Source organism: Trichechus manatus, unplaced genomic scaffold (genome assembly GCF_000243295.1).
Source record: "Trichechus manatus latirostris isolate Lorelei unplaced genomic scaffold, TriManLat1.0 scaffold00097, whole genome shotgun sequence".
Taxonomy (NCBI): Eukaryota; Metazoa; Chordata; class Mammalia; order Sirenia; family Trichechidae; genus Trichechus; species Trichechus manatus.
The window spans coordinates 7,840,343-7,863,300 of NW_004444033.1; the positions used below are offsets into that span (position 1 = coordinate 7,840,343).

Consider the following 22,958-nt stretch of genomic DNA (forward strand, 5'->3'; position numbering starts at 1 on the left):
CTTTTTAATGCCCACTGAGATGCATTTTAAACAAAATCAGTACCATACCCTAGTAATAATGATGCTGATCTGTATAACTCACTTATTCTCACAGTAACTAAGTGAAATACTATTATCACCTTCTTTACAGATAAGGAAGCTGAGGCACAGAAAGGGTGAGTAACTTGCCTAAATTAGCCTAATAAGTATGCGGAGAGCTGAGGCTGAATCTAGGCAGTCCTACTTTACAGCCTGCATTATTTTTTTTATTGTAGTAAGATACATGTAACATAAAAGTTACCATTTTAACTATTTTAAAGTGCACAGTTCAGTGCCTCATAGGATGTTCACAAAGTTGTGCAGCCATCACCACTATCTGGTTCCAGAACATTCTTGTCACTTCCAAAGGAAACCCCACGTTCAGTAAGCGGTCACTCCCCGTTTCATTCCCATCTCCCCTCAACCACTAAACTATTTCATGGCTCTATGGATTTGTCTGTTCTAGATACTTCATATAGATGGAACCAGATAATATGTGGCCTTTTGTGTCTGGCTTCTTTCACTCGGCATAATGTTTTCAAGTTCATCCACGCTGTAGCACGTGTCAGTCCTTTATTCCTTCTACGGTTAAATAACAGTCCATTGTATGGTCCACGTTGTAGCACGCATCAGTACTTTATTCCTTCTATGGTTAAATAACATTCCATTGTATATATATACCACATTTTTTAAATCCATTATAGGATTTTTGGGCTGTTTCTACCTTTTGGCTATTGTGAATAGTGGTTCTTGCAGTGTTCATGGGCAACTGTTTATTTGAACAGTTGTTTTCAATTCTTCTGACTGTAAACCCAGGAGTCAAATTGTTGGGTCATATGGTAATTCTAGGAGTCTCTTGGTGGCACAAACAGTTAAATGCCCACTACTAGCCAAACCCACCAATAGATGCCTCAGAAGATAGGCCTAGCGATCTGTTTCATAACCGCTAAACTTTTCCACAGCCAATGCCCCATTTTACATTATTACCAGCAATGTAGGAGGTTCCAATTTCTCCTCATCATCACCAGCACTTGTTATTTTGTTTTTATTTTCTTTTATTTGTATTATAGTCATTTGAGTGGGTATGAAGTAGTATCTCATTGTGGTTTTGATTTGCATTTCCCTGATGATTCTGTATATATACTTTGCTCTTGGTTTTTGTTTATTTTGCCTTCTGAGTTAGTTACTAAGCCTGAAATATAATTTACTAGTAAAAATAGTAGTAAAGGACAAATGTGCATTTTACTACTTGTATTTCATTAAGCTTGAGAAGAAAAGGAATCTGCAATCTGGTCAGTTTTATTTCTCAGTTATGTTGACTTTTGTTAATCAATTATTCCTTTGAATGCTCCTGAGTATGATTTTGGTGGTGCAGTAGTTAAGAGCTATGGCTGCTAAATCTAAAAGTCTGAAGCTGAAGTTGTAATTCACCAGCCCATCCGTGGAAACCCTACGGGGCAGTTCTACTTTGTGCTATAGGGTTGCTATGAGTCAGAATCCACTAGATGGCAACGGGTGTTTTTGTTTTTTTTTTTTTTGGTTTTGGTGGCACAGTGGTTAAGAGCTCGGCTGCTAACCAAAAGGTCGGCAGTTCGAATCCACTAGCTGCTCCTTGAAAACACTGTGGTGTCCTATAGGGTCGCTAAGAGTGCGAATCGACTGGACAGCAACGTTTGTGTGTGTGTGTGCTTGGAAATATAGGGACATTGGAAAAAACCAAACTCACAGTAAATCAAATGTAAACAGGAACATTTAGTTTTAGAGAATACCAAAGAAAAGGTTTCTGTGTCTAATTCATTTTCGCAATTTATTGGATTAAACATTTATTATTATCCCTCGTGTTTAAAATAATTGCCAAGGAAACAAACGTTGCACATAGGCATCAGGCATAGACCCCTCCCCCCTATACACAACTTGGAGTCGCCAGATAAATTTGATTAACCACCTCATTATATTCTAAAAACAAGCAAACTTAAAACAAACTTAAGGTCGGAATAAATGTAAGTGAAGGCACTCCCTGAACGACTCACGCAGATTACCATCGGTTTCTTGCTCCTAGGAACCGCGGCAGGAAAACTACAATTCCCAGAGTGCTTAGAGAGAACACGCGCATCGCGGCCTCGAAAACTGCCGCCTCACTCCAGCGATTGGATGCTCCAGTTCCGGGCTTCGGGATTTCTCTTATCCCATTGGCGAAGACTCCGGCGGGGTCAACCTCTGAGTTTAAGAGCGCTGTGGTCTCTTCCAGCTCACCGGCCTTCCCCCCTCAAGATGGCGGCAGAAGCAGCTGGTGGGAAATACAGAAGCACTGTCAGCAAAAGCAAAGACCCCTCGGGGCTGCTCATCTCTGTGATCAGGTGAGGGAGGCAGGAAGCAGGGTCAGGGGACAGGGGTTTGGGGCCCGACCTTGGCTTTGGAAGGGAGAGGGGTTGTCTGAGTGCACCCTGCCGACCCTCCCCTTCCCGCCCTGTCCCCCCACCTCCGGGCCCCTCCCACGGGGGGTCTCCTTGTCTCTGGGGTTGGACTGGAGGGAGGAGCCCCTCCCACAGTCTTTGCTTTAGAGACGGAGCACTTTTTATGGGCAAAGGCCTTGGTTAGGGTCCCCAGGCCTTAAAAGGCCTCTGTGCGCTTGGTAGAGAAAACCAGGTGAAGCTGTGTTCATTCATCGTGCAGCGTTTATTGATGGATCGCTTGTAGCAGCGCTCACGGGGGAAGGCGCCATGCTTCCTGGGCTTCTGGGTGTAAGGCCCCGCCGCCCGGAGACTCCTGTCAGAGTTGTTCTCACCCACACCTTGGACACTTTCAACCACCTGTGAGTGGTCACAGCCTCCAATACAAGAACTTGAGCTGGTGGAAGGGCTCTGGGTTTGAAGGCCCGCATCCATTTTCAGTTTTTGTCCTGCCTATTCCTGCCTTCCTATCCTGGTTTAGTTCTTAAAAACAGAACAAAACTGAATTTCAAGTTACCCTACGTGCATTTTATTTTCCCAGAATATGTATAGTGAAAATGGGGGATCTTTTAGGGGCTCTTCTTTTTTTTTTTTTAGGTGAAATATCTCAATAAATTGGGGGAGGGGCTCTTCAAGTACCACTGAGTATGACACACGGAATGATTTAAAAAACAACCTGAATAAAATGTATTATGACCCATTTTTACGTTGTTGGCATTTGAATTTCAATTTGGGTATTTTTCATTAAATAAGACATTACCCCCTCCTTTCCCCACCTGCGTTGAACTTTTGGCTGAGTTCTTGGGCTCCTGGAGTGTCCTGATGATCTTTTTTTTAAAAAAAAAAAAAAACCCAGGGCCCAGTAGTACCTACTAGGTAACAAGCATTTGATAAATATGTTGAGTGAATGAATAAATCATACTTTTAAGACAGCCTATCATCTCATGGACAGATAAAGACCCATTTCGGGGGTCTTATTTAGGAGACTCAGGAGCCCTGGTGGTGGAGTGGTTAAGCTCTCAGCTGCTAACCAAAAGGATGGCAGTTCGAATCCACGCTGCCTGGAAACACTATAGGGGCAGTTCTGCTCTGTCCTATAGGGTCACTATGAGTTGGAATCGACTCGACGGGAAAGGGTTTGGTTTTTGGTTTTATCATGGGGACTCTAGTTTAAGATTGGGGCAGTGGTGGTCCAGTGGTAGAATTCTCACCTTCCTTGAGGGAGACCCGGTTTTATTGCCAGCCAGTGTACCTCATGTACAGCCACCCTCTGTCTGTCAGTAGAGGCTTGCGTGTTGCTATGATGTTGAACAGGTTTCAGTGGGGCTTCCAGACTAAGATGGACTAGGAGGAAAGGCCTGGCAATCTACTTCTCAAAACCAGCCAGTGAAAACCCTGTGGATCCCAGTGGTGCACCTGCAGTTGATCATGGGGATGGCACAGGGACCACCTAGCCTTTCATTCTGTTGTGCCGGGATCACCATGAATCGGGCGCTGACGAGATGACGGCCAACAGCAATAGTTTAAGATTATGGCATATTAAGTCAATATTACCAGTTGTCCCTATAGGAATTAGAGAATAAGTCTCTGTTTGGAAATATCTAATATACTTGGTAGGCCATACAGAAGAAAGGCTCATCTGGATCAGACCGCCTCAGGCCCGCCAATTTTCTGTGACAATGCACAGGAATATAGATGTGGCTCATGATACCAAAACTCCAAATGAAATATTTGTAGCTTCCATTCTTAATCCCCTGTGGAGCTATAATACATGAATTTATTTGGATTCTTTTTTGAACTTGTTTACTTTTTCTGCCTTTTAGTCAGCATTCATTTAAATAGATACTTGAGTGAGTGAGTGAACATCTTGAGTTTTGCAAAGATGAATCAGACATAGATGCTACCTTTGAGGAGAGTATGTAGTCTACTTGGGAGACAAAATATGTAAATAAAAACTACGATACAAGGCTAGAAGAGAGGTAGAGATTAAATGTGATGGGAATCCAAGGGAAGGAGTGGTTACTTCCTGTCGATGTAGAGTGGGGATCTGAGAAAGTAGCAGCTGTATTCAGATATCCCATCTCAGCTGTGTACTTTTCATTCTATAGGCTTTACCCATTTCGTTTATATTATCTACCGGTTTCTTTAATGTCAGTTAAAGTTGCCCTAAATATCCTAATATTAAAAAAAAAAAAAAAGCAAGCATAAAAACCAAACTAAAACTTCTATACTGGTACTGAGTCAGAGACATACGTTGCCTTCGGTCATGGTTGACCATTTGTTCGTGTTCTCCAGGGCAATCTCCTGCTGCGTGGTGTGGAGTGTGATTTTGTGATTGTCCATCGCTTATGCCCATCTGTATTACCTTGACTATCACCATGATTTAGGCCTAGGCATTTTTTACTTTGACTTCTGTTGTGTATTATTATTGTTTTTCCTTTTTCATCCTTCTTGTTGACCACCTGGGACCACTTGAATGACACTTAACTATATTTGTTACAAGAGTGTGACAGAAGGGAGTCCCCAGACCTAGTGTCCTGTTTAAGACTGGAGATTGTTGGTGCTGGAGCATTGCTGTTTGTATTTCAACATTTCTTTGAGTCGAAGGAAAATTCTGGCATTGAAGTGAGTGTGTTGCCGACTCTCTTCTTGTTCTTTACCTCCTGATATGCTTCTGACCATTCCCAGTGACACAGGCAGGGTCAGTGAGAGGAGGCTGGCAGGATTACTGTGGTGTTTGGGAGTGGAGGTCCTGCAGGAAAGAATGAAATGGGGAGTATGCATTTCTTGTTGGTAAATTGCACTGCCACTCACAAGTTGCTGCTTTGTGTGTCTGTTCAGTTTGTACTCTTTGTGGTATTCTTGCAACATTGTATTTTTTATTCTTCATGCCTCATATGAAACTTTGCTCACCTCCTACTGTCCTTAACTTTGTCAAATTCTCTCTCAAAGAGTGTAGCTTTCCTGGTTGCTTTGGCAACCTGCCTCAAAAAGGAAAACCCATTTTAGGCTCATGTTTATCAAATCGTCAGTATTCCCAAAGATGAACCTGGTACTTGCCACTTCTTTTTAATGTTTCCCTGGACCTCTTATTTTGTCACAAAATATACGACTTGTTAGTGATAGAGTCCACTGTCCTTTGAAAAGTTTAATCAGTTTAGTTTGATTTTTTATACCACTGAGCAGTTGTATTTTTCTTTTTTTAAAAAGTGAATGTTATACATTCTTCAAATCTCTTGCTCAGATTTGTAAAATATATGTCATTTCTATACTACATTATGTATTAGCATAACACTTTATATATATATATTTTTTATAATGGTATTCCTAATAGTTGGAACAGGATTTGTTATTACAGTCATCTTTTAATGCTGGAAAAGCAATAACCACAAGTGGATAAAGGTTTAAGGACAAAGTAGGTGTAGAAATAGGGAATATCCAAATCTTGTTGCTATTTCCTGCCATAGAATTAAATATATGACTCTTATTTTGCTAGCATGATACTCCATCGCTTTAAAGCATTTAAAAGCCAAGATCATTGAAAGATAAAGTACAGTGTAATTTTAATGAAAGTTTTTATATTTAGGTAGCTGGATATTTTTATATCACCTCGAGACTCGTTAATACAATTTTCAATCATTTAAAAACTACTGAATAAAAATATTTTGGGACAGTCAGATGTTTCAAAAGGTGGACTCCCAGGACTTTGCAGAAGAGGTTCTCAGGACTGTGAAGGGGACTTTGATGAAGAGTGGTGGAGAGGCCCAACAGATAGTGCTTGGGTTTAGTCTGATGCAGAGAGGCCCTGGGCTGGCACAGGCTGCTGCCAGCTGTGCAGTCAGTAAGTAGAGCTTCTGGTTTGAAGTCTTGCCATTGACCCTTTAAAGTCGAACTGATTGGGGTGGACAGAGTCCTGATTACCTGCTAACGTCCAATTTGGACAGTGTTACACAGACACACACACACACCATTTTCCTACTTTTCTATTGATTTTTGCCCGCTAACCTTTTGTTTGGTGTGAAGTTGGTGGAGGCAGCCTTTCTAAATGGGAATAAAGAAGATGGCATTTTGGAGATGCTATTTTATTTTTTGTGAGTTCTTGTCAGGTTTTTAATTGGGAAATGTGTCTACCACTTACTGTTAGGTGATTTGTTTTCCAATTAAATGTTGTCTTCTTTCGAAGTTGGCCTTTAATAGCTGGCTTAATTGGGAAGACAAACTTGGGCTGTGACTTGAGGAAGCCTTATTGAAACCCCGGAGCAGAGCTTTTATAGACACACTCTGGTTACAGATGTCAGGGAGGTTTGAAGATAGGAGAAGGCTCACATGTGTATCTTCACAAAAGCTGGAATTTCAAAAACTTGGAGAATCCTTTATTGTAGACACCTGTTAAATTCCTTTTCTCCTTAGAGTATTTTGGTCAGCCAGTATTTAATTCAAAGTAAACTTTGTGGAAGGGGTTCAGGCTTTGATCAGGTCTTTGAACAAACAGCTTTGAGGTCTCCGGCACAGCGTGTGGCAGGGGAGGAACGCGGTCAGTCTGTTCGGAGCAGAGTTCTGGAAGGTGTGTTAGGAGTTAATGTTTCCATCACCACCTCCTGTCTTCATCTGAGCCCGTCTCATAGTGGTTTTAGGTTTTCTAGCTCTCTTTGCGCCCTAGGGAGTGTTGGCGTTGGTGATGTGATGCTGTTTGAAAGTTACTGCTAGACTACCTCGAGACGAAACACTTCATAAACTTTCAGGAAGTCTGATGGTATATGTGCACTTAAGAGGCAAAACAATTCCCATTTTCTGGCTGCATATGCAGAATTAATATCTTGGGAACATACACCTTGGTTTCTAACCTCATGTAATTTTTAACACTGAAATATCGTGAAGGCTTTGAGGCGTATAGTTTTAACGTTGAGTGACGTGGTCAGTTTTTTTCAGGCCTTGCTTATGGATGGGTGTGGTCACATCCTTTGGTGGAAGGAACAGTGTGGGTATAGTTAGTAGAAACTTACTGTATTAGCTGTGTGGCCTTGGGCAAGTTACTTAAAATCACGTACCTTAGTTTCTCATTTGTAAAATGGGGTAGTAGTACAACCTGTTGGAGTTTTGGGGAAAATGAAATGAGATAGACTATGTAAACGTGCCCAGCACAGTTTGGCACAGAGAAGGAGCTCGAATGTTCGTTTCTTCCCTTGGTAAGGTTGTAGTATTGTTGTTAGTTGTTGTCAAGTCGAGTCTGACTTGTGGTGAGCCCATGTGTGCAGAGTAGAACTGCTCCGTAGGATTTACAAGGCTGTGACTTTTTGGAAGCAGATTGCCAGGTCTATCTTCTGAGGTGCCTCTGGGTGGGTTTGAACTGCCAACCTTTTGGTTAGTAGCCCTGTGCTTAACCGTTTGTACTACCCGGGGACTCGTATTATAGTATTAATTGTTGGCCTGAGGACTCATCTGGCTGCTGACTGAGTTCTCTTTAGGCAGCGCGGTGTTTAGACTCTTTTTGTTTTATTTTGTTTTTGTTTGCATTTGGATGTTTGCAGTCTGTGCTGGTATTTTTCAGTTTGCAGTGGTGAGCTCTACTCCTTGTTGTCTTATACTCTGCTGCTTCTTCCATTTTTATTAGTTGCTTTCAAGCCATGACATGAGTTAGGACATTGGTCTTTATAGTAGACAATCCTTTATGTGTTGGGGATTAAATAGGAAATCACCATTTAACAGGAAGCAATAAGGGAAAAATTCCTGTGTTACATTTGAACTATTGGTGAGAAAAGTAAATATTTCAAGATTCTTAAGAGGACCTTTTCTGACTTTATTTTTTCTTTGTTAAAAAGAAAGTGGAACATAATTCAAAAGGTTTTTTCCATTTAAAACTTGGTACCTATGATTTTGGTGAATATTAGAAGAGACGTTATCTTACTCAAAGTATCACTTAAGAGCTTGTTAGAAATGCAGAATCTCAGGTACCACCTGACCTGAATCTGCGGCTTACAATATTACCAGGTGATTCAAGTGCACATTAAAGCTTGAGTACCCCTTAGAACATAATTTACTTGGGGAGATAAGATGTAAGAAGTCAGTTCTTGTTGGGTGCCGTTGAGTCAATCCCGACTCATAGCAACCCTATGTGACAGAGTAGAACTGCCCCATAGGGGTTCTGTGAGTCAGAATTGACTCATCTGCAGGGGGTTTGGTTTTTTGGTTTAATATTTACGGGAGCAGAGCGGCTTGGTGAATTCAACTGCCAGCCTTTTAGTTAGCAGCTGTTGCGCTACCATTAGAGTTGTTAAATTTTCTTAGCTGAGATAATGATCTTGTGCCTTTTTTTTTTTTGAGCCATTATTTGTAAGAGATACATACTGAAAATATGTATCAATAAAAATGACAGGATCTTAGATTTAACTCAAAATAATCAGGTGGGAAAGTTAGTGTTGGTGGGGGTATAGCTGAACCAAGATTGGAATGTGTTGATAATCGTTGCAGCTAGGTTTATGCTATGATTCTCTTATTTTTGTGCATGTTTGGAAATTTCCATAAAAATGTATGTGTGTAAGTGTGTTTATATATATGTTCGATTCCTGGCCAGTGTACCTTAAGTGCAGCCACCACTCGTCTGTCACTGGGGGCTTGTGTGTTGCTGTGATGCTGAACAGGTTTCAGTGGAGCTTCCAGACTGAGATGGACTAGGAGGAAAGTCCTGGTGATCTACTTCTGAAAATCAGCCAGTGAAAACTCTGTGGATCACAGTGGTCCCGTCCCATTTTGCATGGGGTAACCATGAATCAGGGGCCAACTCAACAGCAGCTAACAATAACAGTGCTGGGAGGAGAAAGGTTGGTGGGAGACTCAAGCTCCGTAGATTAACAAATTCCAGAAATGCTGCATAATATATTGTTCATGGCTGGTCCATGCGCCCACCCTGATGCCCGCCCTGCAGAGGCATCTTGTATACAAACACGAAAATCTCCCGCATGTCCTATAGTTTAGAAACCTGCTTCAGTTTTTGTAATCCGGAGTTTCCAAAGCTTATCTGACCACGTAACACATTTTAGTATCTTGTAGAATAGCATTTCTGAGGAATTCACCAGAAACTCTGAAGTACGAAATAGTGTACACCTTTAAAATTACCAAGTGCTATAATGTGTTGTAGAAACAAACAAAAAGTTCGACTGGAGTTGAAAAATAAGTTCATTGTGACAGGGCTTTAAGGAGGGCATGGAGCTTAAACTGGAGGTGGATGTGGAGAAGAGGTAGAGTTTGGTTACAAGTAGGGACATATTTTAAGTTGACTTTGTCAACCCCGGACTCACTTGTATGCTTCGGGGGGGTGATTTTCGTTAATTTTGGATGATGGCCTTCTCTATTGGCTAAAAGATTTATAGCTTGTGGTACCCAGAATTGTTCAGTATAATGGGATTAATTGAAATATTGAACAACTGCATGTGTTGGGTATAGTAATTGGCCCTAAGTGCTGTCTGAAGCAAGACACCAGTGATTTTTCAATTGACATTAAAGCCAAAATTGTTTACTGTCACTTGATATTAAATGGATCTCTTGAATTAAGGGATGTTGTTTTTATGCATCAGAAAACTTTTTCAGAGGGAATTGTCATCGTGAAGTGCCATCAGTTGGGATGGGATTATCTTGTGTTTTATGGGATCTAATAAGACATAATTAGGAAACGTGCAGTCACAATGTATAATTGAGCATGATAAAATCTGATTTAAAAGTGTAATGTAGATTTGGCTGTGCTTTGAGTGAAGGCATATCTTGTGTGATTACATAGTAATACACGTTTTGAATGTTCCTTTAAGGTGTGATTTTGTACACAAACTCAGTTATTATGAGGGTCTCATATTTTTATAATTCACAGGAAACATTTGTAGTCTATTTATCATATACAAAGCACTCTGCTTAGTGTAACAGGCTTGGAAGATACTTCCCACCTTGTTTTGTTGAGGGCTTCGAACTGGTTCATTTTGGTTTGAACCCCTGCTGAGAATTTGCATTTCTAACAAGTTCCCAGGTGATGCTAGTGCTGCTGGTTAGGGACCAATTGTGAGAACCACTAGTAGAGCCAAACCAAACCCCACTGCCATCCAGTCCATTCTGACTCAAAGCCACCCTGTACGACAGAGTGGAACTGCCTCATAGGGTGTCCAAGGCTGTAAATCTTTGGAAGCAGACTGTCACATCTTTCTCCTGAGGAGCAGCTGGTGAATTTGAACCACTGACCTTTTTGTTAGTAGCCGAGTAGTTTAACCACTGTGCCACCAGGGCTCCTTACTAGTAGAGCAGTGGTTCTCAAAATTTATTATACATAAGAATCACCTGGGGATCTTGTTAAAATGTAAATTCTGATTCAGTATATCTAGGCTAGAAATGCAAATTCTCAGCAGAGTTTTGAACCGGAACGGAGGGGTTGGCAGCTTTGGTTTCGATAGTGTTTACATTCTTAGCAATCTCTTTCCTTCCTCGTCAGTTTGTACTTTTTCTCAACTCATACTTAGAACTGTGCTTGGTTCTCCTGCAGACACAATAGGTCCATGTTGCTGTCAAGCATTTCTTAAATCAGCTATTGGCATATTTTAAAGGAAAAGAAAATCTGACTCTCACACTTTGAAATAAGGGCTAAATAGATCTAATAGTGTAACCAAATGTCTTCTGGTTAAGAGCAGTTGGGGAAAGAAAATGGGATTCACGTTTTGAAGAATCATGTCAGGTCTACACTCTTTTTGCATTAGGATCAATAGCAAAAAGGAATATTATGTTCTTAAAAGATCGATGAGGTAATCATTAATTTTCTTCCTGCTTGGAGTGAGGTTCTGAAAGTAGTTAACCCTTGAGCGTTTGTTGAGAATTTAAAAATGTTCAGTCTTTGTTTTATGGTAATTTGTGCTGGAATAGTTAGTAAATATATAAAGATGAGTTCCTGTCTAGTGCCCTTTCCATTAAACTACTTTAAAAAATTTGTTGGAATTGTCCTAACAGGAGAGAAGGTAGTACCGATTGAGGGGTTCAGGCCCTTGATGATAAAGAGGGCAGGGACTCCATGATCTCCAGCCTGTCTGCTCTGTGGCCCATTTTGAGAACTTTTCATAATGGGGTCACTGAGGAGATTGGATTCTTCCTGGCGATTGTGCTCCGTAGAGCTGGAGCGGTTTTGGATATGTGAAGCCTTACGGTAATTAGTTTTTCTGAGTTGCTTTAAGGGATTTCCATTAATTATTTTGTTAATCTTTATTATTCCTGGAGGAGAGGTCACTGGATGCCAACCAGGGAGGCCCTTGGTAGACAATTAAGCCTATTAATTGTTTTCAGAAAGCACAACTTAATGCTAATTATACTGCAGGTGTCGCCACAATTCAGGTGTATTACACAAAATATTTCTACAGCAAGTTAATTAGTTTAGTTATCTGCGGGTATATTTATTAGGCAGCTGAGTCTTGTGGATTTGCCAGGAATTCTGTTTTTGCTGCTTATGGCTAAGGAGAGTAACTGATAACATCTGACTGGAGAATTTCCCCCATCTAAACAATATGCCTTGCTTTATAGGGTAGGACTCTGGGAGACTCTTGTTACTTTGCTAAAGTACCCTAAACTGCCCCGGAATGGTAGTCTGCCATCACGTGCAGGTCATCTTGAAGCTCAGGGGAGAACCCTCCTGGTCAGGCTCTTAATTTTTCATGATTGGTTGTCTAACTATATGCTCTTCTGGCTTACAATACTTAACTACCCACTCTCATCCTCTCACACCAAATACTTGCCCTATAGCCTTTTTCAAAGGACTGCTGGCTGGTCAGCCTGAACTCCTTGCTGAGAGGAGGGAATTTACGAAACATCATTTGCTACATTCAGTCCTATCAGTTCCCTAAATGCCATCCTTGGCTTAAACTGGATAATTGGAAGGCTTCATATTTGGATTATATTCAGAGTCTACCAAAATCTCCAGGCCTGAGTTTGAGTTTTAAATTTTATGCTCTTGAGCAATCCTTTAAGAAATGGCCATATAAAATTTATTACTTTATCTGTTTTATCAGGAAGTTGTTGAGGACATTCTTCATAATATTGCATAACATCTCCCATATTGTTTTATGTGAAAGATTTCTTTTAGAATTCGGTGCTAGTTTAGAGTTTGCTTCTTCATAGGAGCTGGAATCTGTATTGTTGATCATGAGAATGATGTGACTGACTATTTCCCTTTTTGCCTTGGCTGGCAAGAAGCTCAGTTAATTTTGAGGCTCATTTTATATAAACTATACTAGCCATATGGCCCGCATATTTGTGTTTTATATTTATATGGTCTTGTTTTGTCCTGCTTGTCTCTAACTATTCCCACTTTTTTAATTTGTATTTTATTTTTTATTATGTACATACTTGTACAGACCATCTCCTATCTTTTTGGAAAGAGGTGGGGGATAATTAAAATGATACTTGAATGTTGTTATTCAGAGAATTTTGTCTCCCCCCCCTCCCCAATTAAATACTGGGTTGAGGAGAAATAGACTTAAAATTGCAGTAGGTTAGATATCACGGAAGACCTTTCTGGGAAGCACTGGAGCTTGCCAGCAGCCACAGCGATCCTTTTAAAACAGCAGTCAGAGCTATCATTCTCTGGCTTGAGGCTAACCCTCCAGCGGCTTTAAAAAACACTCAGCGTGAAAGCCCACAGAGCTGTATCAGATCTGACTCCTGGCCTCCTCTGACCTCATCTCCTAGCACTGTCACCCGTGATTGCTTCTCTAAAGCCACATTGACCTCCTTGCTGTTCTTCGTGCCTTGAACATGCCAGACATGCTCCTACTTCAGGGCCTTTGCATCTTCTGTTCTCTCTGGAATCGTCTTCCCGTAGATAACGACATGTTTGTCTCCCTCACTTCTTGTAAAGCTCTATTCAAATGCCATCTTTATTACAGAGTCCTGCTCTGGCCTCCCCATGTAATAATCCCAGCCCCCTTAGGAAAAACCAGATTCCGACTCATGGTGGCCCCATGTGTGTCAGAGTAGAACTGTGCTCCACGGGGTTTCCACTGTCTGATTTTTCTGAAGTAGATCACCAGGCCTTTCTTCTGAGGCACCCCTCGGTGGACTCCAACCTCCAACCTTTTCATTAGCAGCCCAGTGTGTTAACTGTTTGCATCACCCCGGTGCCCCCCATCCCTTTTACCCTGCCTCAGTTTTCTTCATAGCTATCCTCCCCCACCCCCTACATTATATGCTTATCTACGTGTTTTGTTGCCTGGCTCCCTGCACTAGAATGCAGACTTCCTGAGGGAGGGATTGATTTTGTTCACTGCTGTGTCTCTAGCCACTTGGAACTGTGTCTGGTAAGTAATAGGTGCTTACTAAATATTTGTTGAATGACTAAATAAATGGAATAGGGTCACTGTAGCTATGTTTTCTTCTTTCCTAGAGGTTTAGAACAGGCATTGCTGGGTGAGATCATTTAGCTCCTGTTCTCTCATCAGGCCCCGGCTGTCCTTCATGACCTCTCCGGATACAGGATCTGGCCGCTGCTCATTATGTAGCATTTACCGAGCACTTAATGCCCCGGGCACTGGAAGACTACAGAGAAAAGGGCTGATCCCAGTTCATAAACAAACATTCTCAGCAACTTGGGGGTGGGGTGGGTGGAGGCTGCAGGGGATTTGGGCTAACAATGCTGTGATTCACAGATTATTTATTATGTTTGTATTAATGTATCAGGCAATGCTTCTGTTGCACTTTATATTTTACAAAGCCCATTTATGCTCTTCTCCAAGTCTCGCAGCAACCTGGTGAGGCAGGTCCTCTTGTTATCCTGCCTGTTTTACAGGTTAAGAAATAGACTCAGAGAGGTTAAGTGACTTGTCCAGGGTCAAATAGCCAGACAGCTGCAGAGCCTCGTCCGAGTCTGGGTTTCTCATTCCAAAGCTGTGCTCTTTTCCTGTTTTTCATGGAGGCTTTGGGAGGTCCCACATATTTGATTAGGGTGGTCAGAAACTTGCTGGGTGTTTTTTTTAGTATATCATCTTTCGATGGGACTTTGTTTTTAATTGTGAAAATATGTGTAAGAACACTTGCCATTTCAACATTTTCTTACATTTATAATTTAGTAACCTTAATTAATTTTGTTATATTGTGCAACCATCACCACTGTCCCCTGGCGTATTCTTTTTCTTTTTCTAATGTGGTGAAAATATACTTAACAAAATGTACGTCATCTCAATAATTTTTACACGTACAGTTCAGTGACACTGACTACATTCTCCAAGTTGTGCAGCTGTTCTTGCTATCCTTTTCCTAATCATTCCATCGCCTGGTGTATTCCTCACGGTGGTAGTCTAGATTTGTGTGTGTGTGTGTGTGTGTGTGTGTGTGTGTGTGTGTGTTTTCTTATTCTGTCTTTGATTGAAGATTATTGTTCCTCTTGAGTGTTGGGTCACCTTTTGGTGACTAGGTTTAGTTTCATAGGTGTGCTTTTTTGATTTGATCTTCCTTTTGTGTTTTTTAAGAATAATACCGACTTTTATGTATTTTCTGCTGTCTGGACTCCATTAAGTCCAAAGTGAAAGCAGAATTGTTCCACAGAAGGAGCTGGTGGTAGTGACTAGTGATTTTCCTTTCAAAACACTTGACTGAGTATGCTGAGATACAGAAGCTGGTATAAAACCAGGAAACTGACACATTCTGTTTGAGATCTCCGGTTTTTTGTCCTGGGTTTTTATTACTTGCTTTTAGGGCTTACTTGGAGCTGCTGGCCTTGAACTCACTAGAACCATTTAATACACTTACTCATACAAGTGCTCTTCACAGTAGTTTAACGCGTGTACCATGGTCCTTGGAACCCATTCAGTGAATAAATTCCTTCCAGGGGAGTAACTGCTCCTGGTTAAAGATGTAATTCATTATGTAAAATACCAGAGCTGTCTTACCGAAAGTTTCTTTAGTGATGCAGAAATGTCTGTGTCCATCTTTAGCTGGAATCTAGTTTACTGTTTTTTTGTTCCTATATGAACTTGACTGTAGTTTGTAAATCATAATGGTTTTGAGATAGGAATGGAAAAAATCTAGAGTGATTCAATAACTTGAACACATCTTGGGATGCCAAGTTAAATCATTGGTCCTCTGCTTGGTGCCTTTTAGCTCATGTTTTTAAAACTACCTTACCCAGATTCAAGACTGTTTACTATTAAAAAAGCTGCGTAGTGCCCTCTTTACATCTGTAGCTGCCCGCCATTCTGTTCATATATGAGCTGTAGCTTCATTAGGGTGCGGTCCTACAGCTTCAGAGATGAGGGCGGGGGGTGGGATTTCAGAACATGTCCAGGGTTGCTGTTAGTTGGAATCGAATCTATGGCAACGGGTTTGGTGTTTTGGTTTTATAGTGGCAAGAAGGACTCTGGTGGCACAGTGGTTAAGTGCTCGACTGCTAACTGAAAGGTCCGAAGTTCAAAATCCACCAGCTGCTCTGTGGAAGAAAGATGTGGCAGTCTGCTTCTCTTAAGATTATAGCCTTGAAAACCATATGGTACATGTTCTGTACTGTCCTACAGGGTCACTAGGAGTCAGAATCGACTTGACGGCAATAGATATATATATATTTTTTGGTTTTATAATGGAAAGACAGTTCGGTTTATAACGGAAAGACGGTTCATCCCCGACAGATCATGGGGATGATGCAGGACTGGGCAGCGTTTTGTTTCATTGTGCATGGGGTCACCATGAGTTAGGGGCCGACTAACGACAACCTGGTGTAAAAGAATATGGGCTTTGGAGTCAAGTATACTTGGCTTTACTTCCAGTTCTGATACTCGTTATCTATATGCATATATGCAGGTTACTTCACCTCTGGAAGCCTCTCATTCCTTGCCTGTAAAAAGAGAGGTGATGTTATTTATCTCACTAGGCTATTGTGAGGACTCTTAGATTATGTATACAAAATAACCACTGCATTGCCTGCATTTTATAAACACTCAATAATTTACATTCTCTGCCTTGCTTCCATCTCTCCTGCCCAAAATGTAGGACATAAGGATGCGTGTGAATCTCTGCATTTAGTTTTCAATTTCTCAAGTGAGGATGAGTGAGAGCTGGCTTGTCAACCTTACTGTCACAGGGATCTTGGATCATTTTTGGAGTTGATATTTTAAAAAATCCAGTATAATGTTTGCCTAGATTATTAGAAATAGAGTGCCGATATCGTGGAGCGTAAAAACCTCCCTTTTTTGACTGGTTATGCCACATTACGAGTATGCTGTGTTCAGTTTCGAGCATCACGTCTTGAGAGGCAGGATAGCGAAGTGGCTAAGAACCAGATTCTGGAGCCAGACAGCATGGGTTTGAAGCCTGGCTTGCTACTGAAAAACTCTGTGCCTTGGACAACAGCTCAGTTTCTTCATCTGTAAAAAGAGGGATAATAATGCATCTGCCTCATAGGATGGTTGTCAGGAATGAGTGACTCATGATGTTTAAGTCACTTAGATAAATGCCTGGCATATAGTAAGTTCACGTGAGAGCTGTTTTTGAGAGGACTTCAGAGGGAAGTATGGGCTTTGGAGTCAAGTGTGATTGCAGCAGTATATCAACAAGGAACAGCCAGAAATTCAAGCAGGATTCAGAAGCATAACCAGGGATATTGTTGCTGATGTCAGATGGATCCTGGCCGAAAGCAGAGAATACTGGAAAGATGATTACCTGTGTTTTATTGACTGTGCAAAAGCATTCGACTGTGTGGATCATAACAAATTATGGATAACATTGCAAAAAATGGGAGTTCCAGAACACTTAATTGTGCTCATGAGGAACCTGTGCATAGATCAAGAGGCAGTTGTTCAGACAGATCAAGGGGATACTGCGTGGTTTAAAGTCCGGAAAGGTGTGCGTCAGGGTTGTATCCTTTCACCATACCTACTCAATCTGTATGCTGAGCAAATAATCTGAAAAGCTGGACTGTATGAAGAAGAATGGGGCATCAGGATTGGAGGAAGACTCATTAACAACCTGTGTTATGCAGATGACACAACCTTGCTTGCTGAAAACAAAGATGACTTGAAGCACTTACTGATGAAGATCAAAGACCACAGCCTTCAGTATGGATTACACCTCAACATAAAACAAAAATTCCTCACAACTGGACCAACAGGCAACATCATGATAAATGGAGAAAAGATTGAAGTTGTCAAGGATTTCATCTTACTTGGATCTGTGGATCAACGCCCATGGAAGCAACAGTCAAGAAATCAAAAGATGCGTTGCATTGGGCAAATCTGCTTCAAAAGACCTCTTTAAAGTGTTGAAAAGCAAAGATGTCACTTTGAGGACTGAGGTGCAGCTGACCCAAGCCACGGTATTTTCAGTTGCCTCACGTGCATGCAAAAGCTGGACAATGAATAAAGAAAACTGACAAAGAACTGATGCCTTTGAATTATGGTGCTGGCAAAGAATATTGAATATACCGTGGACTGCCGGAAGAATGAACAGGTCTGGCTTGGAAGAAGTACAGCCAGAATGCTCCTTGGAAGCAAGGATGGTGAGACTGTCTCATTTACTTTGGACACGTTATCAGGAGGGACCGGTCTCAGGAGAAGGACATCATCCTTGGTAAGGTAGAGGGTCAGCAATGAGATGGATTGACACAGTGGCTGCAACAATGGGCTCAAACATAGCAACGATTGTGAGGATGGCCTGATGCAGTGGCTGCAACAATGGGCTCAAACATAGCAACGATTGTGAGGATGGCGCAGGACTGGGCCAGTGTTCCGTTCTGTTGTACATAAGGTGGCTGTGAGTTGGAACCGACTCAACGGCACCTAACAACAGCGAGAACAACACGGAGTCATACCGTGCTTTAATTTCAGTTCTGATACTTACGGTGCGGTGCTTGGAAGCCATGTTGTGGAAGAAACAATTGAAGAAATTAGGGATCTGGTTAAGCTCTCCACTGCTAACTCGAAGGTTGGCAGTTTGAGCCACCCAGAGGTGCCTCAGAAGAAAGACCTGACTGTCTCCTTCTGAAAAATCACCCACTGAAAACCCTAACGGAGCACAGTTCTACTCTGACACACGTGGGATCGCCATGAGTTGTAGTTGACTCCACGGCAACTGGTTTTAACCTGAGAAAGAGAGAACTATGGAGAGTCTTTTACAATTTAAAGGGTAATTTTACACCAGAGGGAATAGACTTTTATTTCGTGTTACTGAAAAAGGTGGAACTTGGATCATTGTATAGAAATTATAAAGAGGCTGATTTTATTACATTTTAACGAAAGACCTTGTAACGAGTAGAGCTGTTCAAAATTGCAAGGAGTACTTGGTGCGCTGGTGGGTTTTCCATTGCACAGAGGCTGAGGAGAGCTTCCTAATGCGGGTGGCGGGGTAAACTAGATGATGGGTATTCTCTTCTGCATCTCTGCTAGCAGCTGAGGTCAACTCGCTGGTTTAAAGGAAGATAATCCCACACTGAAATTTGCTGACTATTCTGGTTTTTGGTAGCATGAGTGAAACTTGTTAGCTAGAATTTGTTCACTGTTTCAGGCTTTTATGGTCTGTTCCTCATTCATTTCGCAAATATTTATTGTGTGAGGCCCTCTATTTCTGGTCTCAACTAGCAGAAAAGAAAACAGGTTGGAAATGAATCTTTATTTACTGCCTACTGTTGCTTGGCACCATGCTGTCATTCAGTCCTGAAAGGAACCCAGGGAATTAGGTTTATTGTCGTTGGGAGACACTTCTTCATGGGTCTCTTGCATTTCTGAAGTTCTTGTGAGCGAAGCGCTGTGTGCTTTATTCTAGACTGTCTTTACAAGGATGTTTGCACAGCAAACAGCCTTGGAAGATACTCTCTGTCTCCAGAGCAAGGGCAGGCATGTTTACTGCCCTGTATCAAAGATTTGGTCTTCTCAGCTCATGGTTCCTCTCTAGTAATTCACTCCATGTATAGGTATCCACTTGGGCCCATTTGTGTAGCCCCCTGTGGGACCTGGGGCAAGGGGAACCGATGCAAATACGTGATGCTCATGCTGCTTGCAGTGCTGTAAGGAAGTCCGTTGTCACTGACCTGGGAGTTTTGTGTCTTCTGTCATCATCCATGAAATTGTGGCAGACTAACTAGTTAGCTTGCAAGTAGGGTTAAATCTCAGGCCCTTCACAATTCTGGCCTTAAGGAGGAGTAAAACGACAGTTGGAGAGGTTAAATCTCACGTCCAACTCCAAATGATCTACTAGGTAGAGGTAATGAAATTTGAACCCTTGTCTCTAGAGAATATCCTTTCCATTACATTATGGAAAAATACTACAGCCTTTACTACTACTACTATTGCTGCTGCTGTTGCTACTACTGCTAGTACTGCTACTTTTATTACTATAACAATACTGGAGCCCTGGTGGCGCAGTGGCTAAGCACTCAGCTGCTGACCAAAAAAGGTTGGCAGTTCGAATCCACCAGCGGCCCCTTGGAAACCCTATGGGGCAGTTCTCCTCTGTCCCGTAGGGTAGCTATGAATTGAAACTGATGCGACGGCAACAAGTTATAACAACAGTAGCTAAGAACAACGCTCGTTGAGTGCTAATTATATGCCAGGCCTTGTTTTATCTCATTTAATTCTCATCAACAACCCTATGAGGTAAGCATGCCTGGTATCTCAGTTTTATAGATAAGCAAAATGAGGTGCAGTTACCAAGGTCATATGACTAGGTGTTGGTGGAGCCAGGAGTCTGACCAGGGCAGTTTGACTCCACAGCCCACAGTGCTATAGCTGTGAAGAGCATAATCTAAAAACAGACAGACCTGGGTTTTGAATCCTTTTACTACGGCTTACCTTCATTGTGTGAGGTGGCAAAAGTTAATTTAACCTCTTTAAATCTCAGCTGCTTCATCTGTAAAATGAGAGGGAGAGGAAATAATAATAGAACCCATGTCAAGGGTTGTTATGAGGAAAAAACATACATTCTATGAAGTGTACAATACATCTGGTTCCTGGCACCTCAAGCCTCCATAGATATTAGCCATTATTATCTTTTATTATCATTATCCATGTTGCTTTCCTTTTCTTTAATTTTAAAAAAAAAAACTTCAATGGTTTTATACTCTCGTAGTTCTTAAATCTAAGTATTTTTGACTCAAGACAAAATGTCATTCAGCTCAGTTTACATTCAAACCAAAACCTGCTGCCGGCCAGTCAGTTCCAACTGATAGCAACCACATAGGACAGAACAGAACTTCCCGGTAGTGTTTCTAAGGCTGTAATCTTTACAGATGCAGACTGCCGTATCTTTCTCTCTCGGAGCAGCTGGTGGGTTTGAACTGCCAACCTTTCAGTTAGCAGCCAAGCGCTTAACCACTGCGCCACCAGAGCTCCTCAGTTTACATCAAGAGGATGAATTTCAAATGTTGGGCAAACCAGACACAGGATGTTTCCATATATAAATATTTTCTTAAATCCCCAGAGACTCAGTTTCCTCTCTAATCTCCATTTTAGTAACCCTTTCTGTTTCCTTACACTGCTCCCGTGATGTGTGACAGCTGATGCCAGAGAAGGTGTCCTGTCTGGGCCTGCCATTTTCCTTAATGGTGATTCTGCTGGTAAACATAAACAAGGGGAAATGTTTGGCATGTTCCTTTCCACAAATGGTGGTGAGGAGGAAATCATGCAAAGCATTGTAAAGATGACAAACTGATCCAGCGTAGCTTTGGAAACTCTGTGGCTGTCTGCTGTTAGAAAGGGAAATGATAGAGTTAAGTATCTAGGGTCTATTCCTTTTGGGCCAGTTGATAAATTGAAGGCATTTTATGATTTTGCTTTACTTTATATTAACAGCCTGGAAGGTTTCAGATTTAAAGAGCAAAGTGATGTATCATAGAATCCACAGGAAGATATGCTAAGCTCTTCTGTGCCCAAACATTGCAAGCAATCTTGGTCTTTGAAGCCAAACGAACCCTAAGTTCTCCACTCTGACTTACTTTTAATGGTCAAACATTTGTGTGGGATTCTGTCTGAAACTGGATTATCTTGGAGGTCGTCTAGTTTAGATCACCAGTTTACAGATGAGGAAACAGGATCTGGCATGGGAAAGGCCTTAATTCGAGTCCTGTGATTCCATCATTGCTGTCCTTGTATGACAAGCTGTCCTTTCAAGCTTTGCCTTTTCCTTTATTACATTTCTGTCCTCTCTTTCCCCTCCCCCGATTTCAGGCTTCACCTGGGCTCTTGGCGTCCCTAACACATTGGCAGAATTCTTTTTGGAAGTTAGGTTGACATCAAAGACTGGCCTGCGGAATTTACCTCTAAATTGAAAAAGAAGTTTTACACATCATGTGGCTCCTGAATTAAGCTCCTTTGCTCTAACTGACAGTTTGGAGACGGCCGTTGTACAGTATTTTGCTTACAGATATCTAGAAGTGGGTGTGGGATTGATTTGCTGACAGACCATCTCTGAAAGCAGTTCTAATGGTGGACTTAGAACTGATTACATCCATCATTGAGAGCCTAAAATATACCCCTCCCTAAGTTAAAAAAGATAAATGAAATAAACCAGGTTGAATGTATAAGCTGACAAATCTGAGGGAGTTTAATGAAACTCTAAATTACCTCAGCCAGCAGGTAAGAAGAAAAGGTTTCTTTGTTACTGATTATAACACTAAATTAAAAAAAATTATCCAGAAAAGATAATAGAGGATACAAAGATCTGTGGCCCACGAATCAAACTAAGTTATTGAAAGATTTTTTAATAAGGATCTGTCTCATTCCCTGGTTATTGTTGATTCATATCAATCTTGTTAGTGCTGTTGGAAGAGTAGTAAATACAGGGACTGTCTTGTAGTGTAGCTTAGATTATTGCTGTTGTAAAAGATTTTAGAATTAGTATGACCTTATTTCCAGGCTGCTGGGAGCTTTGTACCAGATTCAGGTCTTTCAAGTGAGCTTTTTGGAAGGTGGTTCTTCAGTGTATGAGTCATTTTGTCAGTTAGTATGCTTTCCATTACATGTACAAGAAGACCACCGAAAGTGGCTCAAACAACAGCTGTTTATTATCTCCCTAACAAAAAGTCCCAAGGTGTGGCATTACAGGGCTGACTGCTTTGGTGGCACAGTGACATAAAGCTGTGGCGTGTCATCGCTCTTGGCATTCCCTTCCATGGTTGTAAGATGGCTGATGTGTTTGGGTACCTCCGTTTTCTGTAACAATATCCAGTGTCAGGAAAAGGGACCTGTGTCCTGTTGCTACTCTTCTTGCAAGAAAACTAGTCATAGAAGTTCCTCAGGTCTCATTGGCTAGACATGGCAAGTCACTGTAAGAGGAATCGAATGACTAGGAATTGCTAGGCTTCACTTAGACAAATCAAGACCGCCTGCCATCTGATTAAAGTAGTTTCTGATGGCAAGGGATAAAGTGAGGGGAAAGGCTTCTTGGGTAGGCAACCAACAAATCCCCTCAGTTGGGCTGTTGGAATTCTGTGAGAAGGTGGGTTCCTCAGTTGGGCTGTTGGAGTTCTCTGAGAAGGTGGGTTCCTCAGTTGGGCTGTTG

At 41.6% G+C, this 22,958-nt stretch overlaps 1 protein-coding gene across 5 annotated transcripts in view; it reads left to right on the plus strand.

Annotated features, from left to right (window-relative positions):
• Positions 1-2,267: 2,267 nt before the first annotated feature.
• EXOC4 (exocyst complex component 4) overlaps positions 2,268-22,958 on the plus strand; it is an 830,578-nt gene continuing 809,887 nt past the window's right edge. For all 5 annotated transcript variants that reach the window (XM_004382687.2, XM_023737127.1, XM_023737128.1 and 2 more), the window contains exon 1: positions 2,268-2,375. In XM_004382687.2, the coding sequence (XP_004382744.1) occupies positions 2,290-2,375 (86 nt within the window). In that variant the 5' untranslated portion in view covers positions 2,268-2,289. The remainder of the gene's footprint in view (positions 2,376-22,958) is intronic.